Source organism: Hylobates moloch, unplaced genomic scaffold (genome assembly GCF_009828535.3).
Source record: "Hylobates moloch isolate HMO894 unplaced genomic scaffold, HMol_V3 SCAFFOLD_20, whole genome shotgun sequence".
NCBI lineage: Eukaryota > Metazoa > Chordata > Mammalia > Primates > Hylobatidae > Hylobates > Hylobates moloch.
In genome coordinates, this window is record NW_026652295.1 from 33,386,309 (window position 1) to 33,410,471 (window position 24,163).

At 44.0% G+C, this 24,163-nt stretch overlaps 1 protein-coding gene across 3 annotated transcripts in view; it reads left to right on the forward strand.

Annotated features, from left to right (window-relative positions):
* The window catches only part of BLTP3A (bridge-like lipid transfer protein family member 3A), an 81,562-nt gene that overhangs the window by 55,350 nt on the left and 2,049 nt on the right, over positions 1–24,163 (forward strand). The window contains exons 9-17 of one of the 3 annotated variants that reach the window (XM_032141754.2): positions 7,387–7,473; positions 8,009–8,179; positions 8,555–8,694; positions 9,094–9,235; positions 9,489–9,682; positions 9,889–11,336; positions 16,537–16,733; positions 19,768–19,922; positions 20,009–20,159. In XM_032141754.2, the coding sequence (XP_031997645.1) occupies positions 7,387–7,473; positions 8,009–8,179; positions 8,555–8,694; positions 9,094–9,235; positions 9,489–9,682; positions 9,889–11,336; positions 16,537–16,733; positions 19,768–19,922; positions 20,009–20,159 (2,685 nt within the window). Of the gene's footprint in view, positions 1–7,386; positions 7,474–8,008; positions 8,180–8,554; positions 8,695–9,093; positions 9,236–9,488; positions 9,683–9,888; positions 11,337–16,536; positions 16,734–19,767; positions 19,954–20,008; positions 20,160–24,163 lie in introns of all 3 variants that reach the window. The other 2 variants (XM_032141756.2, XM_032141755.2) reach the window with 2 other exon arrangements.

The window sequence follows — 24,163 nt, forward strand, 5'->3', positions numbered from 1 at the left end:
TTAGTCTATTTACATTCAACATTATTATTGATAAGTAAGGACTTGTTCCTGTCATTTAATTTGTTTTCTGGCCTTCTTTTCCTTCTGACTTTCTTTCCTGTCTTCCTTTCTGTGAAGGCGATTTCCTCTAGTGCTACATTTTAATTTCTTGCTTTTAATTTTTTTTTTGGTGCGTCTGTGGTATATTTTTTCTTTTTCTTTTTTTTTTGTTCTTAGAGACAAAGTCTTGCTCTGTCACCCAGACTGGAGTGCAGTGGCGTGATCTCAGCTCACTGCAACCTCCGCCTCCTGGGTTCAAGCAATTCTTGTGCCTCAGCCTCCTGGGCTGGGATTAGAGGCATGCACCACTGCACCTGGCTAATTTTTGTATTTTCAGTAGAGGCGGAGTTTCGCCATGTTGGCCAGGCTGGTCTCAAACTCCTGGCATCAAGTGATCCGCCTGTCTTGGCCTTCCAAAGGACTACAGGCGTGCACCACCACAACTGGCTAATTACAGGCATGAGCCACTGCGCCCAGCCAGTTTTTTTTTAATTTGAAATTGCCATGAGGCTTACAAATAACATCTTATACTCCATTATTTTGAACTGATGACAACTTAACACTGATTACAAAAACCAACCAACTAACAAACAAGCAAAGAGGAAATTAACAAAAACTCGAATTTCATCTCCCTAGTTTTTAACTTTTTATTGTTTTTCTGTATATTTTATTACACTGTCTATGTCTTGAAAAGCTGTTGTAGTTATTTTTGATAGGTTCATCTTTTAGTCTTTCTATTCAAGATATGAGTAGTTCATACACCGTAATCACAGGGTTATAATATTCTGTGTTTGTCTCTGTAATTATTATTTCCAGTGAGTTTTATACCGTCAGATGATTTCTTATTGCTCGTTAACGTCCTTTTCTTTCAGATTGAAGAACTCCCCTTAGCATTTCTTATGGGACACATCTGGTGTTGATGAAATCTGGTTTGTTTGGGAAAGTATTTCTCCTTCATGTTTGAAGCATATTTTCACGGATATACTATTCTAGGATAAAAATTTTCTCCTGGTCCTGCGCGGTGGCTCATGCCTTTAATCCCAGCACTTTGAGAGGCTGACACAGGCGGATCACCTGAGTTTGGGAATTCGAGACCAGCCTGACCAATACGGAGAAACTCTGTCTCTACTAAAAGAAATACAAAATTAGGCCGGGCGCAGTGGCTCACGCTTGTAATCCCAGCACTTTGGGAGGCCGAGGCGGGTGGATCACGAGGTCAGGAGATCGAGACCACGGTGAAACCCTGTCTCTACTGAAAATACAAAAAATTGGCCGGGCGTGGTGGCGGGCGCCTGTAGTCCCAGCTACTCGGAGAGGCTGAGGCAGGAGAATGGCATGAACCTGGGAGGCGGAGCTTGCAGTGAGCCGAGATTGCGCCACTGCACTCCAGCCTGGGCGACAGAGCAAGACTCTGTCTCAAAAAAAAAAAAAAAAAAAAGAAATACAAAATTAGCCGGGCATGGTGGTGCATTCCTGTAATCCCAGCTCCTCAGGAGGCTGAGGCAGGAGAATCGCTTGAACCTGGGAGGCAGAGGTTGTGGTGAGCCAAGATCGTGCCACTGCACTCCAGCCTGGGCGACAAGAGCAAAACTCTGTCTCAAAAAAAAAAAAAACAAGTTTTTTTCCTTCATTACTTTAAATATGTCATGCCTCTCTCTCCTAGCAGACTGAGAAGTCTGCTGCCAGACATATTGAAGCTCCTTTGAATGTTATTTCTTTTCTCTTGCAGCTTTTAGGATCCCTTCTCTATCCTTGACTTTTGGGAGTTTGTTTATTAAATGCCTTGAGATAGTCTTCTCTGGACTAAATTTGCTTGTATTCTATAATCCTCTTGTACTTTGATATTGGTATCTTCTCTAGGTTTGGAAAATTCTCTGTTATTATCCCTTTCAGTGAACTTTCTACCCCAATGTCTCTTTCTACCTCCTCCTTAAGGCCAATAATTCTTAGATTTGCCCTTTTGAGGCTATTTTGTGGATCTTGTAGGTATGCTTCATTCTTTTTTATTCTTTTTTCTCATATCTCCCCTGATTATGCTTTTTCAAATAGCCTGTCTTCAAGCTCACCAATTCTTTCTCATACTGGATCAATTCTGCTCTTGAGACTCTGATGCATTCTTCAGGGTGTCAGCTGATTTTTTCAGCTCCAGAATCTCTGCTTAATTTTTTTAAGAGATGGGTTCTCACTCTGTTGCCCAGGCTGGAGTACAGTGGCACAATCATAGCTCACTGCAGCCTCAAAGTCCTGGGCTCAAGTAGTCATCTCACTTTGGCCTTCCGAGTGGCTAGGACTACAGATGTGCACCACCACAACTGGCTAATATTTTTATTTTTTTTGTAAAGACAGGGTCTCACTGTGTTGTTCAGGGTGGTCTTGAACTTCTGACCTCCCATCTCACTTTGCTTTGGGAGCAAAGTATTGGGATTATAGGCAAGAGCCACTGCGCCCAGCCTCTGCTTGATTTTTAGAAATTATTTTAATGTTTTTGTTAAAATATTAGGATAGGATTCCTAATTTTTTCTCTGTGTTATCTTGAATTTCATTGAGCTCCCTCAAAACAGCTATTTTGAATTCTCTGTTACTCCAGGTTTGGTCACTGGTGCCTTATTTAGTTCATTTGGTGAGGTCATGCTTTCCTGGATGGTCTTGGTGCTTGTGGAGGTTCGTTAATGTCTGGGCATTAAAGAGTTAGATATTTATTGTAATCTTCACAGTCTGGAGTTGTGCGCACCCATTCTTGTGAAGGCTTCCCAAAGTATTCAAAAGGAATTGAGTGTTGTGACCTAAATTTTTGGCCACTGCAGCTGTATCTGCATCAAGGGACTCCCCGAGCCCAGTAGTGCTGTGACTCAGAGGTATTGCCTTGGTGGTCTTGGATAAGATCAAGAATTCCCTGTATTACCAGGCAGAGCCTCTTGTTCTCTTCTCTTACTCTCCCCCATACAGCGGTGTCTCTCCATGCTAAGCTGCCTGGAACGAGGGGAAGGGTGACACAAGCACACTGTGGCCACCACCACTGGTATTGTTCTGGGTTAGATGTGAAGCCAGCACTACACTGGGTCTCTCCTAAGGCCCATGGTGACCACTGCCTGGCTGCTGCTGATATTCACTCAAGGTCTTCAGTCAGCAGGTGGCAAATCTAGCCAGGCTTGTGTGCTTCCCTTCAGGGCGGTGAGCTTCCCCTAGCTCAGGGTGGATCCAAGAATGCCATCCAGGAGCCAAGGCCTGGAGTCGGGAACCTTAGGAATCTACGTAGTGCTCTATTCTACTGTGGCTGAGCTGGCACCCAAGCCACAAGACAAAGTCCTTCCCACTCTTTCCCTTCCTTTCCTTATACAGAAGGAATTTCTCTCCAGGACCACCACTGCCCCAGGCCCACAGCAAATACTGCCTGGCTACTGCCAATGTTTACTCAAGGCCCAAGAGCTCTTCAGTCAGCTTGTGGTGAATGCTGTCAGGTCTGGGTCTCTCCTTTCAGGGCAGTGGGCCCCTCTCTGGCCCAGGGCAGGTCCAGAGATGTCGTCTAGGAGCTAAGGCCTGGAATCGGGGACCCCAGGAGCCTGCTTTGAACACTACCCCACTATGGCTGAGCTGGTACCCAGCTGCAGGACAAAGTCCCCTTTTCTCTTCTGTCTTCTTTCCTCAAGCAAGAGGAGTCTCTCCCTGTGGCCACCACAGGTAAGAGTGCACCGGGTCACACCTGAAGCCAGCACAGCTCTGGGTCTCAACCAAGGCCCACGGCAAATACTGTGTAGGTGCTGCTCATGTCTATTCAAGGCCCAAGGGCACTTTAGTCAGCAGGCGGTGAATCCTTCCAGGACTGGGTCCATCCCTTCAAGGCAGTGGGTTCCATTCTGACCCAGGATCTGTTGTATCTAGAAATGTCATCCGGGAGCTGGAGGCCTAGAATGGGGGCCTCAGGACTCTGCCTGGTGCCCTGTTCTACGAGAGTTGAGCTGGTATCCAAATTGCAAGACAAAGTCCTCTGTATTTGCCCCTCTCCTCTCCTCTCCTCTCCTCAAGTGCAAGGAAGCAGTCTCTCCCAGAGCTGCAAACTGTGCTGCATGGGGTTGTGGGAGGGGTGATGCAAGCATTCCTTTGGCTATCCCAGCTGGTATCTCACTAGGTCACTTGCACCCCAAGTCCATCGGCTCTGATCCCAGCATAGCACCAGTAGTTGCTCAGGAATAAACAATCCTTGTGGCTTTTCAAATTTCTTTTTTTTTTTTTTTTTTGAGATGGAGTCTCACTCTGTCGCCCAGGCTGGAGTGCAGTGGCGCAATCTCGGCTCACTGCAAGCCCTGCCTACCGGGTTCATGCCATTCTCCTGCCTCAGCCTCTCCCAGTAGCTGGGACTACAGGCGCCCGCCACCACGCCCGGCTAATTTTTTGTATTTTTAGTAGAGACGGGGTTTCACCGTGGTCTCGATCTCCTGACCTCGTGATCCGCCCGCCTCGGCCTCCCAAAGTGCTGGGATTACAAGCGTGAGCCACTGCGCCCGGCCTTCAAATTTCTTAAGGATCCTAGAGCACTTTAGCATGCAGTGATGGGCTAGCCAGAACTCAGGTAATAACCTCTAATAACCTCTGGGATGGATGATTCCTCTCTGACTAGGGCTGGTCTAAATGCTGTATGGGTACTGGCAGAATTCTGCCCTGTGTTGGCTTTCCGCTGTGACAGCACTGAGTTCCAATGCAAAGTCCCATATTACTATGATGACTCTTCCCCAAGCACACGGATTCTGTCTGTGCCGTGAGGCCACTGCCAGGAGGCTGGGGGTGGGGTGGTGTCAGCAATTCAAGACTGTCTTTTCTACCTTCTTTGGTGCATCTTTACTTAATATAATATTAAAACTGGGTACTGTGATCACTCATCTGATTTTTGGTTCTTATGAAGATGATTTCCTGTGTGGATGGTTGTTTTTCATTTGCTTTTTGCAACAAGGTCTTGCTCCATTGCCAAGCAGGCTGGAGTGCAGTTGTGTGATCACGGCTCACTGCAGCAAACTCTCAGGCTCAGGGGATCCTCCTGCCTCAGCCTTCTGACTGAGGCTAGGACTCCCGTCTGGGACTACACGCATGCGCCACCATACTCAGCTGTTTTTATTATTTTTTTGTGGCACGGGGAGCAGTTTTGCCCTGTTGCCCAGGTCCACCTCAGACTTCCAAAATGCTGAGATTACAGGAATGAGCCACCATGCCCAGCCTGGATAGTTGTTCAATTTGATGTTCTTGCTAGGGGAATAATCACTGAAGGGGGTGTATTTGGCCATTTTGCTCTACCTCCTCCTTTAAAAGTTCTTTTCTTTTTTCTTTTTTTTGAGACAGTCTTGCTCTGTCACCTAGGCTGGAGTGCAATGGCACCATCTCAGCCCACTGCAATCTCTGCCTCCCGAGTTCAAGGGATTCTCCTACCTCAGCCTCCTGAGTAGCTGGGATTGCAGGTGTATGCCACCATGTCCAGCTAATTTTTGTATTTTTAGTAGAGACGAGGTTTCACCATGTTGGCCAGGCTGAGTCTCGAACTCCTGACCTCAAGTGATCCACCCACCTCGGCCTCCCAAAGTGCTGGGATTACAGGCATGAACCACGGTGCCTGGCCAGTTATTTTCTCATATCAAGCAAAAGTTAAAGGTTATGTTCACTAAAAATAATTTTAAGAAATTAAAATTTTTGGCCAGGCACGGTGGCTTATGCTTGTAATCCCTGCACTTTGGGAGGCCAAGGCGGCTGGATCATGAGCTCAGGAGTTCGAGACCAGCCTGACCAACATGGTGAAACCCCGTCTCTACTAAAAATACAAAAATTAGCCGGGCATGGTGGCGCACGCCTGTAATCCCAGCTACTCAGGAGGCTGAGGCAGGAGAATCGCTTGAACCCAGGAAGCAGAGGTTGCAGTGAGCAGAGATAGCGCCACTGCACTCCAGCCTGGGCAACAGAGTGAGACTCTATCTCAAAAAAAAAAATATTAAAAATTTTTAATTGTTTTTCATTTGCTGAAAAAAAAATTAGAATATTTAAAATTTTGATTATATTGCTATTATATATTTATATAAGTTGATCATTTGCATATTTAATTTGAGACATTATAATATATACATAAATAAAACTAAAAGTTAGCAAATATAGTTGTGAAGTTAAATATTGATACCTTTTTTAAATGTTAATTTAACTTTTAACTTAAAAATTATTTAGTGTTTCTTAACCCAGTAATGAATAAAAAGAGCGTGCTTTATATATATTCTTTTTAAAATGTTAAAGCACATATATACATATAGTAAATTAACATAATATGTTTGTGGTATTAAAATTTCATGGAGAGAGGGCAGTTAGGAAAAAAATATCTTAAAAGCCTACTTGGGGTGATTATGAAGAGTTGAGAAACAGAAACATTGTGTAGGGGTCTCTCTTGGTAGGAGAATTTGGTATGGCAAAATGTCGATTGGATGGAAATGACCCTACTGGTTGAAGGTATGCTGGCTTACACCTAGAGGATTCCATGGTATTTCTCTTCACTCATTTCTGTGGTGTTTTCTCTTATATTTTTGAGCATCTACTACTTACAAGGCTCTATGCTAGATATACTAGTAGGAGACAGGCTGGAAGTTGAATAGGGTGACCCAGACAATACACACATGTAGAAGAAATAGTTTCTACTTTTACAGTTCTTTAGTCTAATTGGAAAGAGATGATAGAAACATGGAAAGTTCATTCATTTAGTAATAATTAAATGTAAATTCAAGGTAAACATAATGTAATATTTGGCTTATTGCTAAAAATTTCAGTTTACCTATAATATTCTATGTGTTTATTTTATAATGTCCTGTTTGTGTAGTGTTTTTAGCATTCTGTGGTACTTTGTATGTATAGTATATAATCATTGTCTAATATCACAGCTTTAGCTCTGAGGCCAGGATATGAAAGGGAATAATATAGGTTATTGTTTTGGGGGAATCTGGCTTCTGCCTCTTCATGTGTTGTGTTGAGGGAAAATAATACTAGGATTAGGGAAACAGTCAAGGCTATGAGTGTGTCTGGGAAACCTAGGACTGTAATTTCTGAATCCCAAGTTTGGCGATCTCTTTTGCCTTTCTGGAAATCTGGCAACCATTTACAGAGACAATGGAATACACTTTCTTTTGGGTCTTTTAGAGCATGTCCATTGGCTATTGTAACTCAAAAGAGGGCCTCAGCCTTGCAAATCACCTCACATCATGGCCTTTTGGCTGCACCGTGTTATTAGCTGGGCTTTGAAGCTGGTCGTTAAGAGGACTTCTGCATGCTTTAGGTGGTGTTTTGGCTTCTTTGTTCCTTCCACTGCCATTCACCTGTATTTTTATTTTATAGGTGTCTCTGCAAACAGACTCATGGGTGGTGCCATGCAGCTTACCTTCCGCAAGATGGCATTTGACTATTACCCTTTCCACTGGGCAGGTTAGGAAAACTCTGAATGGGGCCAATTCTCGCATAGCCCAAAATATTGAGGGCAGATTCCTGGATTCATCCCTGACTGCTTAACAGGAGGTTGCCAGAGATTGCAGTGCATGCTCAGAGGGGTGTTGGAAATATCCCTCTTCAAGAGGGCATCTGGAAACTTGCAAGTTCCACTATTGATGATTCTTTATCAGTAATGAGAGGAAGTGAGTAGGGGAGATATCTAGTGCCTGAGATATTGCTTTTGATTCTCCTCTCAGCCCCTCACTTCCACTAGTGTTAGAGCCTCTCCAGTAGTCCATAGTCAAATATGGCAGCAGTCAACAGCTTGCCTTTAGGGAGCCTTTGGGAAAAATCACATATGGAATCCAGAAGAATGTGCAACCTATCATTGGATAATTTTTCCTTATCCTAGAGATTTCTGCACTGTGGGCAAGGAATCAGATTCTGAACTATGACTATACTGACAGAAAGGAAAAATTGAAACATTCATCATGATCTTGGGCTAAAATCTTTTCACTTCTTCGTTGCACAGGTGATAGCTGCAAACATTGGGTACGCCACTGTGAGGCCATGGAGACCCGAGGCCAGTGGGCCCAGAAGCTGGTGATGGAATTTCAGAGCAAAATGGAGAAGTGGCATGAAGAGACGGGTCTGAAACCACCGTGGCACCTTGGAGTAGACTCTCCCTTTCGGAGAAAAGCAGGTGGGTTATGAGGAACTGGAAGACTCCAGTTGCTTAGCCTCTTGCCATTTATCTTTGAATAACAGTGGAGATAAAGCAAGAACTAGCTAATTATCCCAACTGTATGTAATGGAGAGACATCGGTGACTTTTTTCTTTACAGAAACCTCTTTGACCCCAGGGATAGCCACAGTGTTGATGTCATCATCTCTATTCAGTAGACTGTTGCCTTGGTCTTAAGAATAATATCATTTTTGAGTTCATCCAGGAGCTAGACAGTGTTAAGCTCTCTTTCCTACATATAACATTAATGATCTTAGGATTTTTGCTTTCCTTATTCTATTAATAATGAGGGTTGAATGTATCTGATTCTTTTTCTCACCTTGTTTTTATTTAGATTCTCTTTCCAGTCCTCGAAAGAACCCTCTTGAGAGAAGCCCGTCTCAGGGCAGACAGGCTGCCTTTCGGCCTCCAGCATGGAACCGCTTACGCTCTAGCTGCTTGGTGGTACGGGTGGATGACCTGGACATCCACCAGGTGAGGACATGCGGAAACATGATTGGAAAGGGGTGGAGCAGTTTACTTGGAAGGCAACTGGAACAGTATGAACAAAGTTTTGGAAGTTGGGGAATATTTACTTTACTTCTGGGAAGATTAATAGTTTGGTCTGTTTCTTTCTGAGCATGGCTGGTGAGATCAGGACTTGAGAATTCCCCCAGTTTTACTGTGAATGCTCTGCCTTGAACCTCCCGCTGAAAAAACTAACTCGCGTATAGTGCGAGGCAGGTGTGAGAACGCCTGGAATATGTGTGAAAGACACTGTGTTCCCTGTGACAGACTTCAGAGGGATGGTAGAGGCTTTCTGCTTCCTAAGCAGAAATGGAGGGCTGCTCTAAGTTTGATTGTTGATACTAATAATAAGTTGTGATTGTTTAGGTTTCCACCGCTGGACAGCCAAGTAAAAAGCCATCTACACTCCTTTCCTGCAGTCGGAAACTTCACAACCTCCCTACCCAGGTCTCTGCCATTCATATTGAGTTCACAGAGTATTACTTCCCAGATAATCAGGAGCTTCCAGGTAAGTATCTAGGCTGGCTGTTTTTCTGTCTAGCTCATGCTTTTCCCGTTTGTCAGCCTTGGGGCCACTACTTATATTTTTATTTGTTGTTAGGAGTTTTCAGTGTTTGAGTTAATTTAGCACACTTTTGTTAAACACTCTGCCCTGTATAAATGTGTACCTTTGCTCTGTTCATAATATAGTTAATATTAGGTAGTAAGAGCCTAGCTATTGCTTTTTACAGGATGTTTCTTTTCTTCCCTCTGCTTTCCAGTTCCTTGTCCTAATCTCTACATTCAGTTAAATGGTCTGACATTTACTATGGATCCTGTCAGTTTGCTCTGGGGAAACCTCTTTTGCCTGGATTTATACCGCAGCTTGGAGCAGTTCAAAGCTATCTACAAGCTGGAAGATTCAAGTCAGAAAGATGAACACTTGGACATCCGACTAGATGCATTCTGGTTGAAGGTGAGGGGAGAGTGTGACTTTTATACTCTGTTGGTAGCCGCAGCTGCATTTTTCCAATGGATGTAATCCATGGTTTTGCTCTGTCCATTTTGTGGAAGTAAGAAAATAGTTTCACAGCCCAAATGATCTTTTACATGTGTATTAATAGTGGGATGCTGAGATACTCAGATGACCATTCTGAATTGTGTTTCATTTTCTCTGTGAAGGTGAGCTTTCCACTGGAAAAGAGAGAGCGGGCAGAGTTGCATCGTCCCCAGGCCCTTGTCTTCTCTGCGTCAGGCATGATTGCCACCAATACACGTCATGCCCCACATTGTAGTTGTTCACACCTCCAGAGTCTCTTCCGGGGTTTTGCTGCTGCTGAGTTCTTTCATTCCAATTATGATCACTTTCCTAAGGTTCCAGGTGGCTTTAGCCTTCTGCACATGCTTTTTTTGCATCATGCCTTTCAGATGGATTCCTGCCTGCCTCAGCCTAATACCCTCCCTCCCCAGAGACCTAAGGCTTCCCAGGATCTGTGGTCTGTCCACTTTACCCAGATCTCCTTGGACTTTGAGGGAACAGAAAACTTCAAAGGCCATACCTTGAATTTTGTAGCCCCCTTCCCCCTGTCCATTTGGGCCTGCCTACCCCTCCGCTGGCAGCAAGCCCAGGCACGGAAGCTCCTTTTGGCCTCAGAGGGGAGGCTGAAACCATCAGCCAGTTTTGGAAGTCCTGTCCAGTCTGAGGCTCTTGCCCCTGACTCTATGTCCCATCAGCGGTCAAAGACTGAACATGATTTGAAAAGCTTATCAGGACTTACAGAAGTCATGGAAATTCTGAAAGAAGGCAGTAGTGGTATGGACAACAAAGGGCCTCTGACAGAGCTGGAGGATGTAGCAGATGTTCATATACTTGTACATTCCCCGGCCCATGTCCGCGTGAGGCTTGACCACTACCAGTACTTGGCTCTGCTTCGCCTGAAGGAGGTGCTGCAGAGGCTTCAGGAGCAGCTGACTAAGGATACAGAGTCAATGACTGGGTCTCCCCTGCAGGACCAGACAGCTTGCATTGGAGTTCTCTTTCCCAGTGCTGAGGTGGCTCTGCTTATGCATCCTGCCCCCGGTGCTGTCGATGCTGACTCTGCAGGCTCAGATAGCACTAGCCTCGTAGATTCAGAGCTATCTCCTTCAGAGGATCGGGAACTGAAGTCTGATGCCTCATCAGACCAGGGCCCAGCAAGCCCTGAGAAGGTCTTGGAGGAAAGTAGCATTGAAAATCAGGATGTATCCCAGGAGAGGCCACGTAGCAATGGAGAACTGCAGGACTCAGGTCCACTTGCCCAGCAGCTGGCAGGGAAGGGCCATGAGGCAGTAGAGTCCCTACAGACCAAGAAACTGAGCAGAACCCAAGCCTCCAGCTCACCAGCTGCATTGAAGCCCCCAGCTGGCAGTGAAACTGCTGTGAATGGACAGGGTGAGCTCATCCCCTTGAAGAACATTGAGGGAGAATTGTCAAGTGCTATTCACATGACCAAGGATGCCACCAAGGAGGCTCTACATGCCACCATGGACCTCACCAAGGAAGCTGTGTCCCTGACTAAGGATGCCTTCAGTTTGGGCAGAGATCGAATGACCTCCACCATGCACAAGATGTTGTCCTTGCCCCCAGCCAAGTAAGTGGTTCTGTACCTCTTTCACTCATCCCATCTCCTTCTCCTAGTTCTGATCATTGGATTTAAGGCCTCTTACTGTGTGCATTTCTAGATTGGGAAGTACCGTATAGTCCAGGAGAATGCATAGAATGGCCTATTTAATGGGCAGTTTTCAAGCCTATATTTATTGCTTCTTAGAATCAGATTATCTCCCTTTTCACTGATTCACTATTTTTTCCCCTCAAGACGGGCCTTACTGTGTTAGCCAGGCTGGTCTTGAACTGCTGGGCTCCGCAATCCTCCTGCCTTGGCTTCCTAAGTAGCTGGGTTTAGAGACACCTGCCGCTGTACCCAGCTTGCTTCACTATTATTGATACAAATATGCTATATCAGAATAATAATAATGGCATATATAATATTATTTTCAGTGGGCTTTCATGTAATTTTTTTGTTTGATTTGATCCCCACAGCAGCCTGGTAAGGTGGCCTCAGACATTTGTATCCCCAGTTTATAGCTGGGAAAACTGAGGCTTTAGAGAGGGTGAGCTCATAGATATCTTATATCTTGTAAATAGAAAAGCTGTGGCTTTGGACTTGTTTTTTCTGGTATCTTATCAGTGTCTGTCAGAGTAAAAGAGAAGGAAGAATTTCCACCCATTCAACAAATACCTTGTGAGCCCTTTCTGTGTGCTGGGCTCTGTGTTAAGTGCCAGAGATAGAGTAGGGAGTAAACAGGAAAACACAGAAATGCACAGTGAGACGAGTGGAAAAGTATGGATTTTCCCATGGGTGCCTCATGGTTTTAGGAAAGATAGAGTCTAAGGGAAGTCTTTCCTGGAACACTTTGTGGTTTAGAGACCATGGTATGAAAACAGTGCATTTAGAGCTTTTGTCTAAGTGAATTATCTTAAGTGGGTCTCTAATGCCTGTGGGTGAGCTAGTACCTGCTGGGACAGACAGCAAGGAGGAAGGAGAGGAAAACTTCAAGGGTTGAGTTGTATAATAATACTAGCCAACATTTACTGAGTGCCTTCTTTGCCTGACAAGACACAGTCCTAAGTATTTATAATATTGGTCCACTGGATTTTTATAATAGCCCTATAAGGCGAGTATTAATATCACTGCCCATCTCACAGATGAGGAAACTGAGGCTCAGAGAGGTAAGAAACTTGCACAAGATCACACAACTTGTGAATGGTGGGGCAAGGATTAAAAGCCTGGACTCCTAATCACCCAATGTGCTGCCTTTTCTAAATGGAGACAAGTAAGGGAGATGGAAAAAGAGCAGAGGTGAAAAAGAGAAAAGAAAGATGTGTGAAATGAGCCCTTTTAAAACATCAACAGTGACTTCCTAACTGCCCAAGCCCGTGGCCTTTCCTCAGTCCCCCTTCTCCTGGACTCCTCTGTGGTAGTTAACATTGCTGATCAGTTCATTCTGAGTATTTGTAACCCCACCCAGTTACTCTCACTTCTCTGAAGGAGTCTTTTTCCTTGGCTGCTCTCTTCTTCCTTTTATCCTATAGGTGTAAATACTCCACAGGGCTAGGCTGTCCATATTCTGATCACTTTTGTCATAATTTTAATTTTTAATTTTTTTTTTGAGACAGGTCTCATTCTGTTGCCCAGTGGCACGATCTCTGCTCACTGCGGCTTCGACCTCCCAGGTTTAAGTGATCCTCCTGCCTCAGCCTCCTGAGTAGCTGGGACCACAGGCATGCACCACCATGCCCAGCTAATTTTTGTATTTTTGGTAGAGATGGGGTTTTGCCATGTTGCCCAGGCTAGTCTCAAACTCTTGGGCTCAAGCGATTCACCCACCTTGGCCTCCCAAAATGCTGGGATTACAGGTGTGAGCCACTGCGCCTGGCCTATAATTTTAATTTTTTAAATTATAAAAATGGTTTGTGTTTATCGTGTTGACAATGTAGGAAATAAGAGAGTAAAGAAGAAAATATAAAAATCACTTGTAACAATCCACAGATAACCACTGTTTACATTTGGGTGTATTTTCTTCCAATCTTTGTATGTCTGCATTCATGTGTACACTTGTGGATGGTTATGCGTATAATGTCCACAAATACAGTTTTTACAACAATAGGATTATATTATTTCTACAATGTTACATGCTGCTTTATTCAGTCAATGTTTTATTGTGGTATTTTCCCATTCATTAGGCATATGAATACATGATTTTTATTTATTTTTATTTTTGGAGATGTGGTTTCACCATGTTGTACAGGCTGGTCTTGAACTCTTGGGCGCAAGTGACTCTCCCACCTTGGCTTCCCAAAGCACTAGGGTTATAAGCATAAGCCACTTCCCCTGGCTGAATACATGATTTTTAATTGCTCCATTATATTCTAGTAAATTGATATATCATAATTTATTGATCCATTCCTCTATCTGGGGAGTCATTTAGTCTGTTTCCCATTTTTCTCAGGTAGAACCAATGCTGTATGAAATGTCCTTATTTTTGTGAACATTAATCTTTGGAATATTTTACATATCTAAATCTTTCTTTAGAATAAAAACCAAAAAGTGGCTGGGTGCGGTGGCTCACACTTGTAATCCCAGCACTTTGGGAAGCCAAGGCAGGTGGCTCACAAGGCCAGGAGATCGAGACCATCCTGGCTAACACAGTGAAACCCCGTCTCTACTAAAAATACAAACAATTAGCTGGGTGTGGTGGCACGTGCCTGTAGTCCAGCTACTCGGGAGGCTGAGGCAGGAGAATGGCTTGAACCCGGGAGGCGGAGCTTGCAGTGAGCCAAGATCACGCCACTGCACTCCAGCCTGGGTGATAGAGCGAGACTCCGTCTCAAAATAAATAAATAAATAATAAAATAAAATAAAAACCAAAAAGCGAAATTATTAGGTCAAATGCTACAGACATTTTTAAAGTTGTTGATGCATTTGCCAAACTTTCAGGTTTGTAACAGTCTGTGTTTTTTAATAGTTTCTCTCTCAGAATCCCCTGGAGGGTTTGTTAAAACATAGTGGCTGGGCACAGTGGCTTATGCCTGTAATCCCAGCACTTTGAAAGGCTGAGGCAGGCGGATCACGAGGTCAGGAGATGGAGACCATGCTAGCTACCACGGTGAAACCCTGTCTCTACTAAAAATACAAAAAATTAGCTGAGTGTGGTGGCATGCACCTGTAGTCCCAGCTACTCTGGAGGCTGAGGCAGGAGAATTGCTTGAACCCAGGAGGCGGAGGTTGCTGTGAGCCGAGATCATGCCACTGTACTCCAGCCTGGGCGATAGAGTGAGACTCCATCTCAAAAAAAAAAACAAAAAAAAAACCAAAAACATAGTTTGCTGAGCCCTATTTCTCATTCATGGAATGAGATGGGGCCTGATAATTTGCTTTTTTTTTTTTGAGACAGAGTCTCACTTTGTCGCCCAGGCTGGAGTGCAGTGGTGCAATCTCGGCTCACTGTAACTTCCACCTCCTGGGTTCAAGCAGTTCTCCTGCCTCAGCCTCCCGAGTATCTGGGACTACAGGTGTGCACCACCACGCCCAGCTAATTTTTGTATTTTCAGTAGAGACGGTGTTTCACCATGTTGGCCAGGATGGTCTCGATCTCTTGACCTCAGGTGATCTGCCTGCCTTGGCCTCCCAAAGTGCTGGGATTACAGGCGTGAGCCACCTCACCGGGCCCAAGAATTTGCATGTCTAACACATTCCCCATTGATTCTGATGCTTCTGCCAGGACCACACTTTGAGAACACTGCTCTAGGGAATCTCACATCAGTTTTCCCTGTCTGTTCCCACATGAAGACATTTTAGTGTATAAAAAGTATGGTTGATTTCTATATTGGTGGTATTTTATTTTATTTTATGAGACATCCATTACTCACTGAAAGTCTTTTCCTCTCCAGCTTGTTTGAAAAAGTCAGGCCAAACGTCCTAAAACATAGGTATGATCTTGTTATTTCCCTACTCCAAAACCTTCACGCTTTTCCCTCATACCCCCTGAATTTAGTTTGAACTTCTTAAGTGTGGCATAATCAATTATTATGATACAGCCATATAGCAATTTATAGTTTTCAAAGCATTTTAATAAATACTTTTTTATTCAAGGTTTTCTATAAAGTGAAAAATCACTTAGTGTGAAGTTAGGAGACTTAAGTCTTTTATTTTTGAGACAGAGTCTCACTGTATCACCCACGCTGGAGTGCAGTGGTGTGATCTCAGCTCACTGCTGCCTTAACCTCCCAGGCTCAGGTGATCCTCTCATCTCAGCCCCCAGTAGCTGGGACTACAGGCGCGCACCATCATGCCTGGCTAATCTTTGTATTTTTTGTTGAGACCAGGTTTTGCCATGTTGCCCTGGCTGGTCTCTACCTCCTGGATTCAAGCCATCTGCTTGCCTTGGCCTCCCAAAGTGCTGGGAATATAGGCGTGAGTCACTGCGCCCGGCCTGAGTTTTTCTTAATTCTACCTTTAACTGTGACCTTGGGAGTTTCTTCATCTGTAAAATGGGAGAGTGGTATTTAAAGTTCCTTAAAGATTTCTTTTCACTGTGTTAATGCCTTTTTAACTTTATCTTCCATTGCTCTCCCTGACAAAACCTATGCTTCATCTGGGCAGAACTATTATTCTTACCAGTCTCTTTTTGTTTCTGGCTCTATGCCTTTGTTTATGCCATTTCTTGCCTATAGAATACCCTCTTCTCACTTTCACAGTCCTTCAAGGGCCACCTCAAATGTTATCTCTTACCACAAAGCCACTCTAGATCCTCTTCTCTTTGTCCTTTTTCCTCTTTGATGTTGTCTAGAACTGGGGATGTCTTACTCATCAGTTTATCCATCTCCCACTCCTGCCTAGTGCCTAGTATGGTGCCTTACATACAGAAGCAACTAAATACTTATGGAATGAATGCAGGTGGCTTCAGGTGCCATTCATCAACACCAGAGCAGTAGGTAGCTGGTCTCTTCTGAGTCTGGGATGACCTTGAATAACCTTGACATTTAATGTTGATATGAGAGTGCTGTCTATGCAGTTAGCGATGTTGGAATAAAAAGATTCAGAAAGGCCAGTGATTGAAAAATGACTTCATCTCTTTACAGCCAGTAATAGGTAATGACAAAGTTGTATGTTCCCAATATTGGGAACTTTATCCAGTTGTCTGAGCTGAAAGGGATGGGTATTGTAAGTGGATGGGAACAAACATGTCTCCAAAGCCACATTTGTGGTTTTTGTTTTTTTTTTTAAACAGGGAGCCCATGGCCAAGACAGATGAGGGGGTGGCAGCCCCAATGAGTGGAGGTGCTGCACGACTCCGATTTTTCTCCATGAAGAGGACAGTATCTCAACAGTCATTTGATGGTGTCTCATTGGATAGCAGTGGCCCTGAAGACCGGATTTCAGTGGACAGTGATGGCAGTGATAGCTTTGTGATGCTCTTGGAGTCTGGTATGTGGGAGCAGAGCCAGGCAAAGTTGCAGAAGTCCAGAAAGGGTTCTCTCTGCTGCCTGTATCAGACTGGCAGGGCTAAAGAGGAGCTGAGAGATGATAATATAGACATTTTCTTAACCAAGACAAAAAAAGAGAGAAAGAGAAATTTTACTGGACTTGTGGGTTTGGTTTTAATTCCACGTTTCTAGGTTATTGGTTAATAACTGACTATATCACAGAAAGAGATTCAAACTAAAGGAGAGGGCACTAGTCTTACAGCCTTATAGCTAAGTCAGGATTAGTTTCATGGTTGGTATCAGTGGTGTGAGTGTGCTTATAGTCTTTTTTTTTTTTTTTGGCCTGTGTTGTCACTGGAAAATAGGAGCTTTTTATCTGTTAATAAAATGAGAAACTTTTAGGAATTACCTCTGTAAGTTATACTGGTTCTTTCAGTTTATTGAAATAGAAACTTAGGAAATCATCCCTTAAGAGTATCTAGGCTGGGCATGGTGGCTCATGCCTGTAATCCCAGCACTTTGGGAGGCCGAGGCGGGTCGATCACTTGAGGTCAGGAGTTGGAGACTAGCCTGGCCAACATGGTAAAACCCCGTCTCTACTAAAAATAGAAAAATTAGCTGGGCTTAGCAGCAGGTGCTTGTAATCTCAACTACTCGGGAGGCTGAGGCAGGAGAGTTGCTTGAACCGGGGAGGTAGAGGATGCAGTGAGCTGAGATTGTGCCACTGCACTTCAGCCTGGGCGACAGCGAGACTCGGTCTCAAAAAAAGGAGAGAATGTCCTATTTATTTATTTATTTATTTTATATTGACAAATTATAATTGTATTTATGTGGTATTAATACTAAGCGATCCTGTGATATATATACACACACACATACAGTGTGGGATTTTTGAGCCAAACTAATTAACATCTCCGTCACCTCAAATACTTACCATTTATTTCTCCTGTTTAACTGAAACATTATACTTTCACTAACATTTCCTCCTATCCCCTCCCATTTCCCTTTTCAGCCTCTGTTGAGCACCATCCTGCTCTCTGCTTTTATGAGTACAGTTGTTTTACATTCCATGTATAAGTGAGCACATGCTATTTTTGTCTTTCAGTGCCTGGCTTATCTCCTTTAGCATATTGTCTGTCCTCCAGATTCATCTACGTTATCACAAATGACAGGATTTCCCCCTCATAAGGCTGAATAGTATTCCATTGTGTGTTTGTACCACATTTTCTTTGTCCGTTCATTGGTTGATGAACACATAAGTTAATCCCATAACTTGGCTATTGTGAATAATGTAGTAAACACAGGAGTAGAGCTAGTTCTTTGATATACTTTTTTTCATATTTCTTGGACATATACCCAGAAGTGGATATGATAACTCTATTTTTAGCTTCGAGGACCCTTCATACTGTTTTCCATAATGCCCATATTAATCTACGTTTCCACCAACAGCTAGGGTTTCCTTTTCTCTACATCCTTGCCAACACTTGTTATCTTTAATCTTTTTGAGAATAGCCATTCTGACAGGAGTGAGGTAATATTTCACTGTGGTTTTAATTTAAGAGAATGCACTGTTTCTTAAGCTGGGTGGCGTGTACCATGTTTGTTTTGTTATTATTTTAAACTTTTTATGGAAGATTTCATGTCTATGTACAAAAGTAGACAGAATCAAATAATGAACCCTCATACACCCATTACCTAGCTTTGAAATTAAGAACTCATGGCAGGCCCAGTGCAGTGGCTCATGCCTGTAATCCCAGCATTTTGGGAGGCCGAGGTGGGCGGATCACTTAAGGTGAAACCTAATTCTCAAATTTAAATTAAAGTTCTGAAAAATCTCCTGGGGTTCTTATATATTCACCTTAGACAGCAATTAAACTTGTGAGTGGATTTCTGCCTTGGGAAGCAGAAATCTCTAAAAGGAAAGAAATTCTCTAAAAGGAAAGAGAAGGCCGGCATGGTGCCTCACACATGTAATCCCAGCACTTTGGGAGGCCCAGATGGGCAGATCAGGAGTTTGAGACCAGCCTGGCCAACATGGTGAAACTCTGTCTCTACTAAAAACACAAAAATCAGCCAGGGATGGTGGCGTGCGCCTGTAATCCCAGCTACTCAGAAGGCTGAGGTGGGAGAATTGCTTGAACCCAGGAGGTGGAGGTTGTAGTGAGCCGAGATCGCACCATTGCACTTCCCTGGGCGACAGAGCGAGACTATTCCATCTCAAAAAAAAAGAAAAAAAAAAAAAGAACTCATGACTATTTTTGTTTCATAAACACTACTGCCCACTTTCCTTCATCTCATATTATTTTGAAGCAAATCCCAAATATATCCTTTTGTCCATAAGTATTTTGTTATGCATTGCTAGAAAATACAGACTTAAATTTTTTTTAATTGTGGTAAAATACATATGAAATTTGCCATCCTAACCGTTTTTAAGTGGATAGTTCAGTGACATTAAGTACATTCTGATTGTTGTACAATCATTACTACTGTCTATCTCCAGGATGTTTTTCTTCTTGCGAAACAGAAACTCTGTACTCATTAAACAGTAACTCCTCATTTCCCCTCCCCTCAGTCCCTGACAACCATGATTCTACTTTCTTTTTATAAATTTGACTACTTTAGGTACCTCATATAGATGGAATCATGCAGTATTTGTCCTTTTATCACTGGCTTATTCCACTTGGTATATCCTCAAGATTCTTCTATTTTGTAGCATGTGTCAGAATTTCCTTCCTTTTTAAGGCTGAATAGTGTTCCGTTGTATTTATATACCACATTGCTTATCCTTGCATCCATGGAAGGACACTTGGGTTGCTTCTGTTTACAGACTTTTAAAAATGGGATCAAATGTCATTACACTTTAAAAAATTAACAGTAATTCCTTAAATTCATCAAATATCTAGTTAGTCCTCAAATTTCTAGTTGTCTCATGAATGCCATAAATATTTTATTTTTACAGTTGTCATTGTTTGTAGAGATTGGATTTGAACAGAATATTTTGACCTTTGAACTCATTTGTCCTCTTTTTCATGCAGAGTCTGGTCCAGAATCTTTTCCAGCAGGATCTCTTTCAAATGTCTCAGATAATGCTGGTGTTCAAGGGAGCCCTCTTGTGAATAATTATGGCCACGGGTCACCAGCAGCCAACAGTTCAGTTTCACCCAGTGGAGAAGACCTCATCTTTCACCCGGTCAGCAGCTCTACTTTCTTCTCTGCAGAGGGTAGGCTCTGGGCTGAGAGCTTGGGACTTAAAACTAAGAGAATCTCCTTTGATAGGTCTCAGTTCTGGTCCTGAAGGTGAATGAGGTGTCTTTTGGGATTGAGGTACGTGGTGAGGACCTGACTGTGGCCCTGCAGGCAGAGGAACTGACCCTCCAGCAGCTGGGCACCGTGGGACTCTGGCAGTTCCTGCGGGGACAGTGCCCAGGTAAGGATGGTAGTCATTCCACGACAGATCGTGGGACTTGTCTAGGACAACCATAGATTAACTTGTACTTGTCACTGTGCTCTAAGGGCAGCCACTCTACTAGTGGCAAGTTCTCTCCAGCAGCCATTAGGGGGAGGAAAAACTCCATTGAAGCCTTTTTTGCAAGGAGCTTCTCAGAGCTCTTTCTTGGGCTTTGCATTCACTGTGCTAGTCTCCAACTTCACTTCCAGGTACTCCTGGAGCTTATACATGAGGACAGTGTCCTCTTCATTTGTGTGTCTCTTAACATAAAACTATCTGATCAGGGAACTTCTGTCATTCAGATTCAGTCCTTTGATGTGAATTTTCATTTATAAAAGATGACAGGAAAAATCTGGGCTTATGTTACATACTTCATTTAAAAATTATTGGCTGGGTGCGGGGCTCATGCCTGTAATCCCAGCACTTTGGGAGGCTGAGGTGGGTGGATCACCTGAGGTCAGGAGTTCGAGACCAGCCTGGCCAACATGGTAAAACGCTGTCTCTACTAAAATATAAAAATTAGCTGGGCATGGTGGCGGGTGCCTGTAATCCAGCTACTTGGGAGGCTGAGGCAGGAGAATTGCTTGAACCCGGGAGGTGGAGGTTGCAGTGAGCTGAGATCGTGCCATTGCACACCAACCTGGGTGACAAGAGTGAAACTCTGTCTCAAAAAAATATATATTTTTAGGCTCATCATGGTGGCTCATGCCCGTAATCCCAGCATGCTGGGAAGCTGAGGCAGGAAACCAGCCTGAACAACATAGCAAGACCTCAACTCTACAAAAAATACAGGCCAGGTGTGGTGCCTCACGCCTGTAATCCTAGAACTTTGGGAGGCCAAGGCGGGTGGATCACTTGAGGTCAGGAATTTGAAACCACCCTGGCCAACATGGTGAAATCCCGTCTCTACTAAAATACAAAAAAATTAGCTGGGCATGGTGGCACGCACCTGTAATCCCAGCTACTTGGGAGGCTGAGGCAGGAGAATTGCTTGAACCGGGGAGGCGGAGGTTGCAGTGAGCCGAGATTGTGCCCCTGCACTCCAGCCTGGGTGACAGAGCGAGACTCTGTTTAAAAAAAAAAAAAATTAGCTCGGTGTGGCGGTGCATGCCTATAGTTCTAGCTGCCTGGTAGGCTGAGGTGAGTGGATCATGTGAGTCTAGGAGTTTGAGACTACAGTGAGCTATAATTGCACCACTGCACTCCAGCCTGGGCAACAGAGCGAGACCCTGTCTCTTAAAAAAAATTAAAATATTGAGTAGATACTGAAGAATACTTATAAAATATACGTAAGGCATAAAATAATAATACAATGAACCCATGTACCCACCACCTAGTTTTTTTATTGTTTTTTAATTTTTTTTGAGACACAGTCTTGCTCTGTTGCCCAGGCTGGAGTGCAGTGGCACGAATTCGAGGCACTGCAACCTTCGCCTCCTTCAAGCAATTCTCCTGGCTCAGCCTCCCGAGTAGCTGGGAATACAGGCACGCACCACCACGCCCAGCTTATTTTTGTATTTTTAGTAGAGATGGGGTTTCACCATGTTGACCAGGCTGGTCTCAAACTCCTGGCCTCAAGCGATCCGTCTACCTCAGCCTCCCAAAGTGCTGGAATTACAGGCCTGAGCCACCATGCCTGGCCCCACCACCTAGTTTAATTAATACAACAGTACCATTACCTTTTAAGTCTCTGGGAGTCCCTCTCCTGAACCTCTTCTGTCCCTCACCTGTCATAGGTAATCACTATCCTGAATTTGTATTCATTGTTATCTTGCTTTACTTTATAATTTGTACACGTGTTTATACTAATGTATTATTTAGCTTTTTTCACATTTTTCTAAATGGAATAATAGATTGTACTATTTTTGTGATTTGCTTTTCAAGTAACATGATATTCTTTTTTTTTTCCCTTGGTTCAACATTTTTATTAATTTTTTGCACACAAAACACATTTTCTAAAAATACATACAAACAAAAAGATGCATATCAAACATATTAGGAAGGTTGCACATGGGAAGACTGGGAATAGAAATGGGGGGTGGGAATGAAATAAATAGAAAGGGACTTTGTATGGATCAATGATAATAACTCAATCCTCTATGTCTTTGACAAAGAAGAAGGAGAAGGAAGAGGAAGAAAAAGAAAGTGGGATAAAGGATCAGAAAGGGAGGAAAATAGAAAAAATTAGAGTATGACTCCAGGGTAGACCTGTTTTGTTGTCGCTGGGTTGGTTGGTTGGTTTGTCTGTTGTATTTTTCATATGTTTTGCCATGTTGGTGAGGCTGGTCTCGAACTCCTAGCCTCAAGTGATCAACCCGCCTCGGCCTCCCAGAGTGCCGGGACTACAGGCGTGAGCCACCACGTCCAGCCCCCACATTGCATCTGGCCTCCGTGGTAGACCTCCCAGACGGGGCGGCTGGGCAGAGGCGCTCCCCACATCCCAGATGGGGCGGCCGGGCAGAGGCTCTCCTCACATCCCAGACGATGGGCGGCCGGGCAGAGACGCTCCTCACTTCCTAGACGGGGCGGCGGCCGGACAGAGGCGCTCCTCACCTCCCAGACGGGGCGGCGGGGCAGAGGCACTCCTCACATCCCAGACGATGGGCGGCCAGGCAGAGACGCTCCCCACCTCCCAGACGGGCCAGTGGCCGGGCAGAGGCTGCAATCCTAGCACCCTGGGAGGCCAAGGCAGGCGGCTGGGAGGCGGAGGCTGCAGCGAGCCAAGACCACGCCACCGCACTCCAGCAGGGGCAACACCGAGCACCGAGTGAGCGAGACTCCGTCTGCAGCCCCAGCACCTCAGGAGGCCGAGTCGGGCAGACCACTGGAGGTCAGGAGCTGGAGACCAGCCTGGCCAACATGGCGAAACCCCACCTCCACATGATATTCTTTAAATTCATCTAGGTTGTTGAGTTAGCCATAATTCGTTCATTTTTCATGACTATATAATGTTGTTGTATACATACACCACTTTTTTTTTTTTTTTTTTTTGAGACAGAGTCTTGCTGGGTTGCCCAGGCTGGAGTGCAGTGGTTGCAATCTCAGCCCACTGCAACTTCCGCCTCCCGGGTTCAAGTGATTCTCATGCCTCAGCCTCCTCAGTAGCCAGGACTACAAGGTGCCTGCCACCACGCCTGACTAATTTTTTTGTATTTTTAGACAGGGTTTCACCATGTTGCTCAGGATGGTCTTGAACTCCTGAACTCAAGTGATCCACCCGCCTCAGCCTCCCAAAGTCTTAGGATTACAGGCATGAGCCACTGTGCACGGCACTTTTTGCTTTTTGAAAACAGCTTTATTGAAGTATAATTTGCATAACATAAAACTCACTCATTTTAAGTGTACAATTTTATAATTGTGTAACCATCACCACAACCCAATTTTAGAACATTTCCATCACCCCCAAAATATCCCTGTACCCATTATCCTATTTACTTCTTTATTCTATTCTGGACAGACATTTGGGTTGTTTCTAGTTTTTGTTTGTTTGTTTTTCCAATTTCAAATAGGGTTGCTGTGAACATCCTTGTACATGTCTCTTAGAATATATGTTTGAGAGTTTCCCTGGGGTTGTATTTCCGACAGTATAATTTCTAGATCATTAGGGTAGGCACAACTTCACCTTTACTAGATAATACCAAATTGTTATGCAAAATGTTTGTACCAATTTGCAGTTCCATAAATGTGTAAGTTGTTCCACAGGATCTTTGGCTACACCTGAGATTGTTCTGTTTGGAGTTTTGGAGAGATTAGCATAGATCCTGCTTTGCTTTATGAGTGACAGATGAGAAAACCAAGACTTCGAGAAAGGAGGAGACATTCAAATTTAGTAGAGTTTGGGAGTCCTGTGTTTTAAGAGCTTTTCCTTGGCCATTAGCCCACTGTCTCACATTCATAACAAGGCCAGTCCTTAATCTCTCTTCCCTCTTGCAAGGCATTATAGCAAAGTATCTAAGCCCATGGACTTGGCAATCAGACTGCCT